General features: G+C 42.6%; 1 protein-coding gene across 1 annotated transcript; it reads left to right on the top strand.

The window, feature by feature from the left end:
- Nucleotides 1–3,225: 3,225 nt before the first annotated feature.
- On the top strand, nucleotides 3,226–7,884 carry bcl6b (BCL6B transcription repressor). Its single transcript, XM_032511353.1, has 12 exons — nucleotides 3,226–3,459; nucleotides 3,807–3,884; nucleotides 3,998–4,224; nucleotides 4,352–4,600; nucleotides 4,728–4,862; nucleotides 5,055–5,247; nucleotides 5,421–5,617; nucleotides 5,720–5,826; nucleotides 5,922–6,053; nucleotides 6,134–6,264; nucleotides 6,681–6,818; nucleotides 6,933–7,884. Exons 3-12 carry the CDS (start codon nucleotides 4,004–4,006, stop codon nucleotides 7,071–7,073), a joined length of 1,644 nt encoding a protein of 547 aa, XP_032367244.1. The 5' UTR covers nucleotides 3,226–3,459; nucleotides 3,807–3,884; nucleotides 3,998–4,003; the 3' UTR covers nucleotides 7,074–7,884.
- The last annotated feature ends 8,369 nt before the right edge of the window (nucleotides 7,885–16,253 follow it).

Raw genomic sequence — 16,253 nt, 5'->3', positions numbered from 1 at the left:
CAGAAAACTGAGGACAACGGAGCTGTACCAACTCATGATGTGCTTTATATTGTTAATTAGCATAACGCTCTCAACATTTGATTTATGTTTACTGTATTGATATTTAAGGTTACTTTATTTTGGGTTTTGAAGGATAAACATTGACTTAATGGGTTTGTTTTTTTCTATATACGCAGTTGATTACCACCATGCAAGCAGCAGTTAATATTAAGGTCAGGGCTTGCTTTATTATTTTGTGGTTCAAAAGATTTGGGTCAACTGTCCTTCTCATGTTACCCCCCACCCTATTTCTTCTTCTTCCTCCCACTTCACCCAGCACCATTTTGGAGGCCCACTGATTTCCCTAAGGCACTTCTTTAAAGGAAGGTTTTATGACTTTTTTATTTTTTATTTTCCTATCTATCTCTGCCAATGAGTGGACAAAGAACCAAGGCTGGGATATCCCAGCTTCTTCTTCCTGCTCCTTCTTCCCGTAGCTCTGTGCTTGTTTGCCCTTATTTGTCCACAGTGCTTGGCAATCACAGGAAGCGGCAGTTTAAGCAGATCTGTTACTGTTGTTGGAGCCATCAACATCTTTGGCACCAACTGGGGGATTTGAAGTCAAAGCATGGCTTCAGCCCACACGTTATCAGATAAACAATATAGTTGTGTCCAGACAACCAGGAAACCACAAAGAAGGGATTCCCCTTCTTTGTGGTTTCCTGGCTGTCTTTGTTCTGTTTGACAAGACAGCAGTTAAATAGATGTTGAAATATTTCATTTGCTCTTTCATTTTTCACAAAAGTGTGTTTATTCTTCATTTAACACTTGCAGAAAGTTCTTCAGTTGTTCTGCATTTGCTCAAGAACAAGGTCGGTGGGTTGCTGATGGGCACTGACGGGTAACATGCAGGAAGCCACTAATAGTGTTGCCAAGCCTTGCCAACGGGATGGACTCAACGGCTTCCGCCTATTGGTGAACCCGTTTAGTAATGTTCTCACTTTTCCTCAACCACCCCCCTCATCCGTTCTTCTCACAATGCCTGGAAGTAGCTGAGACCTACATCTCCCTCTCTGTTTTCTTAATCGTTGTTTTACTTTATGGTTTTTCCTTTTTTTTTTACAAATCCCACCATTGATCATACCTCCATCCAAACAAATATAAGCACAAGGACACAAGCTGTACACCATGCACACCAACACTTTACTTCCGACTTATATTATCTAAAGGATTTATATCTCAACATGGTCATGTTGTCTAATTATTATTTTATGTTTGACACATTTGCTTTTCATAAACATTAAGCAACTTTTCATAAGTTGCAGCTGAATATTTAAACTAGACCAGCATGCAGGTATACCTAGGCTAAAACAAGTCTTTTCCTTACAGTCCACAGAAGTTGCTACTCCATATTAAATGCAGCATTTCATATTTTTCTTTGCCTGTATAGCTAGATTGGGTTCAGTACTCAATCTTATCAGTGAAAATAAAAAGGTCCACTTGCTTCATCCGGAAAAATCCACATGCAGGCATGGTTCATTTCAATCAACCTAGAAGATTTCTCTCCTCTTCCTACCATGTCCCCAGTGAAATACTTTGATATAAACACACAGTTTGTAGTTCAATTGTGTGGCGCCTTGATTAACTGTCCTGTGCCTGGTATTCTGTGACCCCCAGGCTGTACTGAAAATGAGGCAACTTTCCGCTTGTTTTTTAGTTATTCATGACCTCTAAGCTCTTGTTGCCTTGCTGCTTTGCCCCCCACCATCTCAATTCCTCCTCCCTTGTCTCTTGTTCGCTTTATTATTGACGGATGTCCTGTGCAGTCGTTTTCATCCATGTCTCTGGACAGCTTTACAGGATGTATTCAGAAGTGTGTGTGTGTGTGTGTGTGTGTGTTTGTGTGTATGTGTGTGTGTTTAATTACATTTGTGGGGTCTAAAAACCTGGACTACAGTATACTTTTGGGGTCCGGACAGCATTGTGGGGCCAAAATGCTGGACCCCACAATTTTAAAGGGATGTTTAAGGGTTAAGACTTGGTTTCAGGATTAGGGTTAGAATTAGGTTATGGTTAGGGTGAGGGTTAAGGGTAGACATTTAGTTGTGATGGTTAAGGTTAGGGTAAGGGGTTAGAGAATGCATTATGGGCGGCTGTGGCTCAGTGATAGAGCGGTTGCCTGCCAATCGGAAGGTTGGTGGTTTGATCCCCGCCCCTGCAGTCATTGTCGAAGTGTCCTTGGGCAAGACACTGAACCCTGAGATGCCCCTGGTTCTGCGCATCGGAGTGTGAATGTGTGTGAATGTTTATCTGATGAGCAGGTGGCACCTTGTACGGCAGCCCCGGCCACAGTGTATGAATGTGTGTGAATGGTGAATGTATCCTGTAGATGTAAAAGCGCTTTGAGCAGTTGTTAAGACTGGAAAAGCGCTATATAAATACAGCACATTTACATTATGTCAATGACGGGTCCCCACAAAGATAGTGAGATGCACGCATGTGTATGTGTGTGTGTGTGTGTGTGTGTGTGTGTTTGGGTGACTGTGTGGGTGTGTAGGGCAGGTTAAGGTTAGGGAATGCATTATGTCAATGACGGGTCCCCACAAAGATGTGTGTGTGTGTGTGGGTGTGTAGGGAAGTTTCTGCACATCTGTCGGCTGCATTGCGCTCAGTCGGGCGGGGTTAAGGTTGTTTTTCACCACCAGGAGAAGGTGTCTCCCATCTAGAACGATCGTTTTGGTCTTGCTTCCTTCCTTTTTGTCCTCATAACACAACGCCTCTGCTCTCAGGCAACAAGCCAGAAGTTTTGCTGTTGTGGAGTACATACTAATACTAATTTACCTGAACTGGTCAACTCAGCAATGACACATTTTCTCTTTGCTTCTTATATTCATGCTGAGAAATTAAAAACAGTTTGAGAACTTGTGCATCAAAATATAAGTGAAACTTGCGTGAATAATGAAAAAAAACTCCCCACATACTAAACAATAAGTTTGTTTTCCAGCTTCCTCCGTCCTAGGAAAGCGTTGGTGGGGGAAGACTGATGTTTTACCTCTGGATAGCCAGGCACGTACTGCCTCTCCCTAAGGGTCCTCAAATATATTTTTTCAACGTGGCACAAAAACACACTATGCTTTCCTGTCATTACTTTGTTCGGAGCAATGGGGGTTTAGACAAACTAATAAGCCACTAAAAATACTTGGAGCCCGGGGCCTGGGCCAGGGCTTTTCCTGCGTTGCTTCCAGTGTACGCGTGGGCCATTGAGGAAAGAGGAAACGAGCAGCTCTGGTTGTGTGAGGGCTTCCTGCACTACAATATAAAGAGTTCCCTTTCTTCAGCCTCCCCTTAAAGTGCTGTTCAGAGCCAGTGGAGACTGTTGGTGAACCCCTGCTCCACATTTTTGATTGTGGACTGAGCACTGAGCCGGGGGGGGGTTGACGTCAGCGCGGAGCACGCTAGTTCTCGTCCCCGCTGGTCGGGGTAAGTTGGAAATTTGTTGGCTGCCTGATGACTGCTTTCTTGGATTGATCTGTTTTATTTTTAGATTGTTAATGGTTAAGGATTTTGCCCTTTCTTGATTATATTAACATTTAAGTTTGTGAGGCGAGGATGTCCATTTGATTTGAATTGTTTTCAATGACTGTAGAGGTCCATGTAGAACTTTGGAAATGGGTTGAATTTTTGATTTTTTAGAACATTTAATGTCTTAATGAATTCTCATACTTTGCTGCATTTTGCTACTCCTTTGATATTTGCAATAATGTGAATAGTAAAGCTTAATTAATTATATTAAAGAGTGGATGTTTCTTGTTGTTTTCCTCATGCAGGTACGAGTAGGGAGCTGGTCTCACCTAACAGATGTATCTGGGACGCTCCAGTCTATTTATTCCATAAAATACACACAGGTAGGTTAACTATTGTGCATCCTAATTTAAAAACATATAACTCTGCTGATGCAAACAGTCAAAATAATGTGCATTGGTTTTGCTTCATATACAGTATAATGCCTTCTCTACAGTTACAGATGAACATGATGGAAGTATTGGAAGGAGACAGGGTGGACGGAGTGCAGGAGTTGAGGGCTGCTGCCCCGGCCAAGGGATACGTGAAGGAGTTCACACGCCATTCCAACGATGTGCTGCTTAACCTGAATGAACTCCGGCACCGCAACATCCTGACAGACACCACCCTGGTTGTCGGTGACATACACCTACGTGGGCACTGTGCTGTGCTTGTGGCCTGCAGGTTGGTGCTAAGACCAGTGCATCTACACAAAGTAGTCCCTGTGGAGGAGTCGTCAGGTTTTCTCTGCCTTTCTACTTGGGTGGATTTCCACCGTTTTACTACTTCTGTACTCCCTTTCTCCTCTTAGTGGATTCTTCTATTCGCTGTACTCCCACCGTGTGTTGCTTCAGGGGCGTGGTGGCAGCGGGGAGCAGCTTATGACCGTGTCTCTCCCCAACACCTTGGACCCATCTAGCATCTCCCTGCTGCTCGACTTCATGTACACCTCCCGCCTCCCCCTGACACCAAGCACCGTCCCCGGGGTGCTCACTGCTGCAACCTACCTGCAGATGGACCACGTGGCCAATACCTGCCGGGATTTCATTCAGCTGCACTGGTGAGGGACTGGGAAGAACGTTAGATTATATCATGAATTATGAATTAAAAAAAACTCCAGTGTTGGTTTTTATGTGTTATTTTGCATGTTTTTCTCTTGAGTGGTTGACAAATCTGTTGTTTTTCAGCAGGGAGAAAATGAGTGTAAGACACCCTCAACTGGAGCTGGATTCCAGGGTGTCTGTGGCCTCTGTAGCCCCCAAAGGAGGGGACCTGCCCAATCCAGGACCCCAGAGATTACTCACAACATCAGTGGCAACAAGGTAGGAGAATTATACGTGTAACTGAAAGCGATTAAAGGAGCTGAAGGTGGCAGAAATTCTCTGTGGGTTTGACTTTGGGTTTTTATTGGGTTTTTGTTTGTAGGTTGTCCCAATTGCTGCTGCTGGGGTTTGTGTGACTTTGTCTGTTGACCAATTTAGTTCATTACAGCACTTCCTTTGTTTCTCCTGCAGGGTCCCTGCAGAGGTTGTGGGCTCTCTCAAGTCAGGGGCTTTCCTGACCTGCCAGCCCGGGTCAAAGAAATTGAAAGGAGAGCCTGAGTCGTCCCTCATGGGTACCCCGACTCCATCTCCAGACAGCCCCGCCCGCTCCAGCTGCCAACCTAACTCTCCAGCAGAATCTAACACCTGCAACAAAAACCTTGTGGTGAGTTTAAAGATTCAAATTTGAAACGTTGTTTATGTTGATATAAATATAAGGAACCATATAATTTTGACTAAGTGGTAGATTACTAAAAACTGTCTATATTACCACTGGGAAGTTTTGTTTAACATGTCAATTGAAATAATAGCTTTTTGTTTATCTTTGTTTGTCTCCAGGCCACGCCGGACCCAAAGTCTTGCAATTGGAAAAAATACAAGTACATAGTCCTCAACCCTCTCTGTGCAGCCTCCACGGTGAAGGAAGAGGAGATGGAGGAACCACAAAGTAACACATCACCTGTTAGCAACAGGGTGGGATCGACACCCAGAGCAACAGAGGCGTGGTCTGGAGAAGTGCCTGGTCAGATTGATAGGTAATATAGAAAAATGAGAAGGATGAGATGAGAGAGAAAAAGAAACCTAATTTCTTCTGCAAAGTTTTTGCAAATGTGAAATGATGAACCATTCTTCATCAGACAGGGGCAGGCCTCCTGCTACGAGGGTTCTGGCCGAGCCCCTCCCCTCGGGCCACCCCCCTCTGTGAATCACCATACAGTGCCTCCCACTCACAAGGAGGGAACAGGTACAAGCCAAACCTTTTTCATATTGCAGACATTTTCCTTTTATGTCTTAAATAAATGTTTTTTCAAACATTTTATATTTTTTCTGCTTCCTCAGTCTCACCCTGCACCATTTTCCCAAACCTGCACCCCACTGATCCAGAGGCAGCCCAACATGCAATCAAGCGTGAGAACTACTACGTGCCCTACTGTTACTCTGGAAACCTTCAAGGAACCAAGACTGGCTCAGGTGAGGCTATAAAAATCTTTTTTCTTATTCTCTTTCTTCATTTAAAACCAATACCTGACGTTGAGCTTTGTCCCCAGCAGGTGACAAGCCATACCGCTGTAATGTGTGCGGCGCCCAGTTCAACCGACCGGCCAACCTGAAGACTCACTCTCGCATCCACTCAGGAGAGAAGCCTTACCGCTGTGACACCTGTGGCGCACGATTTGTTCAGGTGAGGGTTAACTCTGGGTGTATGCATGAGCGCTCGCGTGGAGAGGAAGTGCACTTCTTCATAAAACAAAAAATGTTTCCTTTTTTTCTCATGAACAGTCCTGTAGGGCGTAAAAAAGGAAGGACCTGCTCCAGAATGTATCTATAAACTCTACCAAGAAATTATTTAGTTTAATGTTACATAATTCTTGCGAGCTTTATTACATAGAGAGACAATATAATGTTATTGAGTCAAGTTTGAAGGAGACCATTTGAAAATTGAATTGTGAATTCTCTTGTCAGGGACATCGTTTGGACACCACAATTTCATTTGTTGTTAATCTGTGATGTCTGAGGGTTTATTTAGGCTGATAACGTTTTTAAATTCAAACCTTGTCACAGTTGTCAATTTGTTTGTGTGGTTGGTCCTGCTGTTAGGTTGCCCATCTGAGGGCCCATGTTCTGATCCATACGGGGGAGAAACCTTACCCCTGCCACACATGTGGCACCCGCTTCCGCCACCTGCAGACCCTGAAGAGCCATTTGCGCATTCACACTGGAGAGAAGCCTTACACTGTAAGTCTGAAACACACACTGCCTGTTCGGCTAATATACAACAAACCCACAGCACATAACACACAGAAGATCATTTCATGCCACTGCTGTTTAATCTGTATTCTGTTTTTTCAGTGTGAGAAGTGTGATTTACACTTTCGCCACAAGAGTCAGCTGCGGCTTCACCTGCGCCAGAAACACGGGGCCGTTACCAACACCAAGATCCGCTACAAGGTCCTGACCGAGCCCTCCCAGCCCATTCTGCAGGCCTGCTGAAGACCTCAGCACTTTGACGCATTCATCATCATCATCAATTATCACGTTGGCCGGAATAACATCTGAATCTGTCATAAAATGTGAAATTTGGCGAATGAATTAACTTAAGCAATTTTATAAGATTAGCACCTGGTTTCTGAATATGAGGTGGTAATTCATAACTTTCAACAGTGTGGTTGAATGAGCAGTTTCACGTACAATTGATTTCATTTGGAGAAAGAGACCTTTACAAATGACTTTTAGAGCTTGGAGCTGATTATTAGTATGCATCTATAGAGTTGTTTAGAAATCTTGGGTGGCTTTTCTGCAATGGCGATTTTGTTAAGAAAAAGGTTTCTTTGTGGGTTTGTGGAGGGATGAAAAGAAAGGAACGAGATATGGAAAGAAAGGTAGAATGTTTTTTGGGTGTGTGTACACTGAATTTTAAAGGAGTATGAGTATGTGAACAGTTTGAACGAAAGATATAGTCAAGTTTTACAAAGGAGAGGTGGTGAGGTTCTGGAGTAGATTCAATTCTAAATGTGTATTTATCTCAACCTTGAGGCCTGGGGCCTGCATGTTCTTTAAAAACAAAGCAGAGGAGGCAGTGATATCTGCTTTTTAGTCCGAGCAGGCAAAGGACTTAGTCGTCTTGTACTGAGTGTAAAGTGTAATTAAATTGTATACATTGTTTCCTGACATGAACAATTTTAACAAGATGACTGTAAGCAATTGCATAAGTAATAATATTACAGTTGTATGTGTATGAGTTTATTTGCTGGACAAAGATGGTTTGTACAATCTAAATTAAATCATTTTTATATGAATTGGATTTTTTTGTGTTCAGTGTCTCATTTAATTTCATACTTAAAACGTCTTTGGAACAAAAAATTATTAATATTGCTACTATTAAAATGCTCTTTAAGTGCTGAACAGCCTCCCCACATTTTCTCAGCTTATTTAGCAGCAGTGTAAACCCTACGCTCCCTGCCACACTTCCCTCCTTCAGCCTTTCTCCTCTCTGGACTTCCTTCCTCTCATTAACTCACTCTTTCTACCCATGGATTACATCTTCTGTTAATCTGTCCCGCCATTTTCCAGATTTTTCCTTTTTCTTGGTTGCTTTTGTGGGAACAATGAAGCTGAGGGCACCTGTTTCCTCCAGGTTCCTAACACCGGGGACTCACACTACCATCCGACAACACGTGTGTGAGCTTGCTGCTGCTTCCTGAAGGTGAGGGGGCTGCAGACTCCTGCTGAACTCTCCCACCCTCTGTCATCAATGTTTCCTGCTCCCTGATGAGTTGTGGCTAGCTGGGCATATTGTCTGTGTTCAGCAGACAAACGTTGGAAGTCTAATGGGACTTTCCAGCCCTAACCTCCACTGAAAAGAGGAAACCTACGATGTGTGTTTTTTTCCCCCTCATCAATTTTTGGCCAATGACACCCTGTTAGGGGGTCTCCCCACAAATTAGTTCACAAAAAATCAACAAGACTTTGTCAGAAAAGAGGAATTCTGTTAAGGAAGTGAATATAACATGGGAAGTGTGTGGAAATTGTGTCATAGGGCATATTACTGGAAACCTTTAAGGGATTTTGTAGAAACTGCAAAGAAATCAAGACCACAACTTGATTCATCTGACTTTATGGTTGACCAGGGGCGTCGGACTTGGGGGGAAAGGGGACTGAGTACCCAGGGTCTTTATATGAGGAGGGCCCAAAAAGATGCTAGAATGAATAGCTGTGGATACTATTGATAGCATTAGACTGTACAGGTGTACCTAATAAAGTGACCACTACTGTAAAACACGCACACAATTCAATTTCCTCCAACATTTCCACAAACAAACAAATCAATTTATTACAAATAATCAATGTATCTTAAATTGAACATATCACCCTCTGCCTCAGACCATTATTGATAACTGAGTTATAATAATGAAAGACTACAGCAAAAAAAGACTTGACAGAACAACTGAGAAAACAAAATACTAAGTGGAGGAAGCAGTTCTCAGATCTCTTAAACTTAACACCCCACTTTTAAAAAACTCCATTAAAAGTCCTGAATTGAATGTAAAGTACTAATGTCCTAACAGCTAAATGTAGTTGACGATAAGGCCAATTTGTAACACTTTAAACTGTTGGTTTGTTAAATCTACACCGTTCTATAAAGTTGCCAGATACATGAAGTGGAGTTAGAATTTACAATCTGTGCCTCTGAACCTATTAGGAGAGAAAAACCCTAAAAGCATTTTCTATACAGTTGACATTTTCAGACCTTGTGGTTGCTTCCATCTAGTGTCAAACATGTGGAAACAGTTCTAACAAAACTAATTGAACCAAGAGATCAAACTAAGAACAAAGTGATCTTGATATTTAACAGCGTTTCCCACATCTGAAGACTCCTGTTTTAACATTAAAAAAGGGATCCTTTCTCTTCTGGGTTGTGCTGTCCAGTCAGGGCCTTCCTCAAAATAGCAACAATTAGCCCATGAGGAAAATATTAAGTCTATTTATATAAGAATTATGTGATGTAAGCATGTAATAAGCTAATTTTGGACATTCACAAGCATGAACGCAAGCTGAACTTTTTCAACGGTGGCTTTTCTCGAAAATCCAGCTGATTCGTGTTCCTTTGTGCCAGAGCATACTGCAGAATTCAAGCAATTAATGCTAACAACACAAAATCAAGAAGCTGATACAACAGAACAGCCAACAGCAAAACTTGGAGACCTGGGCATCAACACCTCCACGTGCAATTGGATTTTGGACTTTCTTACCAACTGACCCCAGAATGTTCGATCAGGCTCCAACTTCTCCACGTCCATCACACTCAACACTGGTGTACCACAGGGCTGTGTGCTGAGCCTGTTTCTCTACTCCCTCTTCACCTCCGACTGCAAGCCTGTGTACGAATCTAATTCCATCATCAAGTTTGCGGACGACACTACGGTGATTGGTCTCATCAGCAACAACGATGAGACTGCCTATAGGGAAGAGATCCAGCACCTGGCCACATGGTGCACTGAAAATAACCAGCTCCTCAACACCAACAAAACCAAGGAGCTCATCGTGGACTTCAGAAAGGAGCCAAGAGGCACGCTCAAAACCATCCACATCGATGGAATGGCTGTTGAGCGTGTCTCCAGTTTCAAGTTTCTGGGGATCCACATCTCGCCGGACATGTCCTGGTCAACCAACACCTCCTGCCTGGTCAAGAAGGCTCACCAGCGCCTTTTCTTCCTGAGGACACTGAGGAAGAATCACCTTTCCTCGACTATCCCGGGGAACTTCTATCGCTGTGCAATAGAAAGCATCCTGACCAACTGTGCAACAGTGTGGTATGGGAGCTGTTCTGTGGCAGAGCGCAAGGCACTGCAGCGGGTGGTGAAAACCGCCCAGCGCATCACTGGGACTCCACTACCCGCCATCGGGCACATCCAGAGGAAACGCTGTCTGCATCGAGCTCGCAGCATCCTTAAGGACTCCTCTCACCCAGCCCACAGACTGTTCTCTCTCCTGCCCTCCGGCAGGCGGTTCAGGTGCCTCCGGACCAGGACCAGCAGACTAAAGAACAGTTTTTTCCCCAGAGCTGTCTCTTTATTGAACTCCATTCCTCATTGATCACACTCCCCTCATATACTGACAGACTCTCCTCTCCCTCCTCACACCTGCCTCCATTTTGTTATCTGCAATACTATAATGTTCACCTTCACTGCTGACTGTTACTATAGTAACAACTGTTTACATCTGCATCTTTTTGCACTACTTACCTTTTTGCACTACTTACATTTCAATTTGCACTGCTGACTGTTTATTTACAGTACCAATTGTTTACATTTACATCTGCACTACCGTACTTTAACTGTAATATGCAATTACTTTCCACTGCACTTTAATTTGGATAGTTTCTGCCCAAACTTTACTTTATTTGTACTACCTTTAAATCATTGTTATACTGCTCATTTTAGCCTAACTTATTATATCTATCTGTAAAGAATTCTGTCTATAATAATAATAGCCGCCTGTATATATATATATATATATATATATATATATATATTCATAGTACATACTCACATGTAAACTCTGTAAACCATTAGTATATTATGTTATTTGCACATATCTGTAAAAATTTGCACTTATAGTAATATCCACCAAATTCCTAGCTGTAAATCTTGCTCACAATACTTGTTATCTATATTTTATATTCATAGGACAAACCCATCTGTAAAACTCTGTTTATAATAGTATTCATTTCTATATTTATTCAGTACATATCCATGTCCTGCACTTACGGAACCATTGTATATCCTGCACTTACTGCTATTGCACTTCTGGTTAGACCTAAACTGCATTTCGTTGCCTTGTACCTGTACCTGTGTAATGACAATAAAGTTGAATCTAATCTAATCTAATCTAAAAACAGAAGTGGTGTGGTGATGGAATATGTGATGGCCACAGCCACGGCCACACAACCAGCTTAAGAGCGGTAACCTCATGCACTTATATTTTTCCTTAGATTTAGTTTATATGCTTTTTTCATAGACACTATACATTTGTTGCAAACATTTGTTAAGTAACAAATAACATACAGGACACTTGGTTCATTTATACATCATACTTTATTTAGTTGATTATACAGAAGTATCTTTAACCATTAGTCACTTTTGGATGGTCATTCTGTTATATAACGGTTTCTTCTGAGCTTACCAGTGGAGTCCACACCCAGGAGGGATCCAGGAGGTCTGCTGGTTGAAAGGGGTGGTGTTTGGAGAAAGAGCAGCTTTACAGGAGAGTTGGCCTAATTAGTCACTACCACTGCTTGTCATGTCCTGAGGGGGGCAGAGTTTTATTCTCTCCTTGGATATTCTGGGGTTTAGATTCATATATTGGTTATTTTTTGTTGAGTTAAGATAAGTAAAAGCACATTTTATTTGGACTAAGGTTTTTAGGTAGGTTTTGCGTTATTTGTGTTTCTGTAGAAGTGTTATTGTTAGTCTCCCCCTGTGTGTTAAAATTGGTCTGATCAGCCAATATGTAAGTCCCCTTTTTTTTGTTAGTAGGTCAGTTGCATTTTGTTGTTGTTGTTGAGGTTTACATTCAGAGCTTTAGTTACCGTCTGTTCATTTGACCTCTTTTACGGGCCAACACTTTATCTTCCTTTTTGTTGTAATGATTTTTTGTTAAATAAAAGCCCTTACTTTTCAGTTCCTCTTGTGACTCCTCTTTCTTAACTGCTTAGTCCCTCACACAATAGAAAAATAGAAAATTATCAGCAGGAAAGCAATTAACAGCTATTGATGGAGTTTCTCCTTTATGTAGACACAGTTTCCACTGTCTCTCCATATGAAAGAGATATATTGACAAGAAATCAGCATTCAACATGCATTTTCCAACAGGACAGTTTTTAAGTTATTTTCTGAAATATTTAAAAGTGAATGTATCTGAGCATGCTGGAAGAATGTAAATGGAGGAAGACGAATACATTCTTAAGAACAGTGTGTAATAATATATATAATAATAACAGTGGAAATCCCTAAGACCTACATTTAATGGAGAGATTTATTTAAAACGTAAGAACATAGTGGGATAAAAATTAATTTACAGTAAGTTTTCTTTTTAAGACCAGATTAGTTTAAATAGCAATATATTGGAAGAGAAAATTACAAGGCATGGTCTATAATTAATAACATAAATTGACTGTGTTAAAGGCTATGTTGGTAGCCTATGAGTTATCATCAAGCGGGTAAGCCTCTCTTCTCCGGGCGTAGTTCCCATGGTGTCATTTTAATGCGACGAAGCCATCACTTGCAGTAAGCATCCCATTGACTGCCATTCATTTTGGCGCCACTCTATTTGTCCGTTTTTAATTTCTAAAGAAACTCAATGTATAAAAGGCTTCATTACCTTGTAGCTCACGTTATGGCTCCGTAGCAGACATTTTTTTAAAATATGTTAACGATTGTGTCATAACCACGCGACTTGCTGTCGCATAGGCGACAAATCACCGTACTGCCAGGATAATTTTCCAGACAGTTTCGACTTACAGCTATTTAGGTTTAATTACTAATGGTAACTAGCATGTTAGTTAGCAGTAATTAGTGTTGGGGTGCAATTCACTGGCCCCCACCGAATTGGTTGATGAGAAGGGATTAACACGAGACTTCAATCACACGTCACAAGTTTATTCAACATGAAGATATATCTGGAGACAACTCCTACCCTTACAGTTATGTCTGAAAGCAAGCTCACAGAGTAGCAGATTATGTAGAAAGACCACTCCTTGTTACACAACATTCTGTACTTTCCCACATCCCGGGCAGGACAATAGGTAATCGAACAGCAGGTTGAAACTAAAATTTTTTAGATTAGCTCACAATTCCCCCTTTTGATCTCTACTCAGAGATCCCAAAAATGTCCATTCTCAAACATCTTTTCGATGGTTGAAGTGATTATCCTAGTGCAAACGGAACGGGTGCACGGGATACAACAACATCCACATGTCACAATAATGGCAGCAAAAGTAGCAAGAGACAATAACACCGACATTGCCAAAACTTTCCATTTACCTAACACGGAAGTCATCCATCCTTCCAGGGGATTCTCAGCAATACCAGATTGTTCATGCATTGTTTTAGACAACGTTCTCAAACCTGCTAGGACCCTAGAGACTTTCCCGTCAGGGGTAGTGTTATTAGGGATAAACGTGTAACACATGTCTCCGAACATGTGCCAAACACCCCCTTTTCCAGCTAACAACAGTCTAAGGCCATACAGTTTTAGACTGCCATCAGCGAGGTTGTTGCTCAGACAACCCTTCTATCGAGTCCCTGGTAAGATTGGCTAGAGTGAGGACGTGGATGAACATAATTGATGCGGTCTATATTTTTGTTCAGAGTGACTGGGAAAAGTGCTGATACTATTGGAAGATTTTTTTTTAAAACTAGGAACCCCTCTAGGGATCCGTATGGCGTCTATGTAGGTCACTGAGTTCTTACTGAGACCAAACATGTCTTGATAGTTAGCGGATTGTTTGTCTAACACATGGCGTCGCATCCTGGCAGTCAGTGTAGCCGCTGTGCCGATGGTGGGTCTGGTTTCTGTAAATTAATCTTAATCAGACCCATGGCATCCTTTCCCGCCTGATCCACTCCTAATATCACGTAGAGCGTCTGATTAGTCGGCGTTTGCGAGGGGGACGACGTCCAATTTAGTGACAATGTAACTGGATTCGCACTACTGCTGAAGTCTCTCTGAAACTTGAGCTGTTTCCACTTATCCCGTGTGTTTTGGAAGTTTGTGCCCAAGCGAGAGGGTGACCAATGTTCCCCTGTATATGCGGCTACAGTGCCCCACGTAGGACACCACTGCTCCCCTGGAGTTTGACCAGACGCGCATCTACTGTGTACTAAATAATGATAGCAGATATACAAATCATAACCTCGCCATAAGTGGTCTTGCCCCCCGCAGTCAACCACAGAGCATAAGTCAAACGTGAGAGAAGTGGTGGAGCTTAACGTGTAGTTTAATTCTATCCCCTTGTATGTGTTCAGACACACATCCTGTTGTTTCTCAGACCTTTTCTCCCTGGAGACGGATGAACTGACCTGGTGCTCATGACATAAAATCCATATTATAGTTACAATCAATACACTGTTTATAGACAGCCCGGCCAGCCACCGGGGGCTGCCCCACATCCCCATCTTTTTAGGAGGCTCAACTTATCTTTGAACTAAATTGGCAAAGCCCAACCTCAGTGCTTGTCACCTTCAATTTACCTCCCCACTATTTACAGCCTGGATGTGTGGCTACCCCAAGCGGGGGCTTCCAGTCACTGCAAGAAAAGTGAGTGCTAAAGCAAATACAACGCAAACTATTACTCAAAAAACAATTAAACCAATTGACAATTATTCTTGTTCTTTCGTTAGTGACTTGGCACGCAATTGTAGGAGAGGAGCGCTATTTCACCTCCTCTTTCCTGCTCTCTACTACTCCGTGGATCAAAGGTGCAGTGTAAGTGTGTGTGTGTGTGTGTCTGTCTATCTTAGGGGAGAGGTTACTGGCACTTCACCCTGTTGTCTTCTCTTCAAGGTTCTGGAGGTCAGTCCTGACCTTCCAAAGGCTCTTGCCTGGCTCTTTAGCTGCAGTGCACTGGCTCCAATGGAACTACGTGTCACCTTTCCCCTACAGCCATACCGCGTGGGAGGTTCGCTTTGTCACCTCTTAGGGTCCTGTCCACCGGAGCTCGGACCACTTCCGCTTGATCACCTTCAGCAGTACCCACTGGGCTGTTGGCAGCTGCGATGTCTGTCCCTCCCTGTTTTTCCACCACCTATGTGGAGAGAGGTGAAACAAGAGCTTGCAGTTCATTAAAATATGTTACCCTTTTTCCTGTCCTTCCTGTGTACTAGGGGCAGTACCAGGAACTGCCCTCCTGTCAGCAACTCATATGGTGTGTAACCAGATCCCAAATTAAGTGAACACTGAATAGCCATGAGAGCTAGTGGTAACGCGTCAACCCAATTCATTTTGGTCTGTGCACGGATTTTTCAGCTGAAGGAGCCGGAGCCGGTGTTACTTCTCAAGGAGACAGCCTGATTTGTTTTTTGTTCATTCGGGGGTGGTGCTTCTTGTGTTTTTTTTCCTCTTAATTACAATGTTCTGTGCCCTGCCACAGCATGGCCCACTGACACCACTTCTTTCTCTTTCTCAGCGTCCTCTTTCATCTTTTTACACTTCTGACCATCATTCCACCCTTCTCTCCTTCCTTCTCTGCATTTTCTACCTCCTGTCTATATTCTTTCTCCTTTTTCCATAGATAATCTCCCAATGGTTTTCTTTCCTCTCAATCAACGTTTTTACATTTCAATTCCTTCTCAATTTCCCTTTTAGCAATTTCTTTTGCCTTTGTTGTGTTTTTTGTATTGCCGACCGCTAACAACACATTTCTTATCTGGTTTGTGATGGGGTGCATGGCAACCCGTCACGGTAGTTTAAAATCTCAACTCTGACTCATCCTTCATGGTTCTCACTGGTTTGCGGCTACTGGCAACATCTACCTACAACATGGTTGTTAAGAGTCTTACACTGCCTTTGCCCCATAGGGACCCCAGTCCCGTCAACAGACCTCAGTCTTAAGGGGGGCATATGAAATGCATGGGAGGGCACACTTATTATTAGCCTACAGTACGTAAATTT

Source organism: Etheostoma spectabile, unplaced genomic scaffold (assembly GCF_008692095.1).
Source record: "Etheostoma spectabile isolate EspeVRDwgs_2016 unplaced genomic scaffold, UIUC_Espe_1.0 scaffold352, whole genome shotgun sequence".
Taxonomy (NCBI): Eukaryota; Metazoa; Chordata; class Actinopteri; order Perciformes; family Percidae; genus Etheostoma; species Etheostoma spectabile.
This window is presented reverse-complemented; position numbering and strand designations above follow the sequence as displayed.

Excerpts from the sequence above, each read along its gene's own strand:
- bcl6b (XM_032511353.1), top strand. The coding sequence starts at position 4,004 with ATGAACATGATGGAAGTATTGGAAGGAGACAGGGTGGACGGAGTGCAG. Across the intron at positions 4,225-4,351 it reads GCTGTGCTTGTGGCCTGCAG|TGGATTCTTCTATTCGCTGT; the intron begins GTTGGTGCTAAG and ends TTCTCCTCTTAG. Across the intron at positions 5,618-5,719 it reads GTGCCTGGTCAGATTGATAG|ACAGGGGCAGGCCTCCTGCT; the intron begins GTAATATAGAAA and ends ATTCTTCATCAG.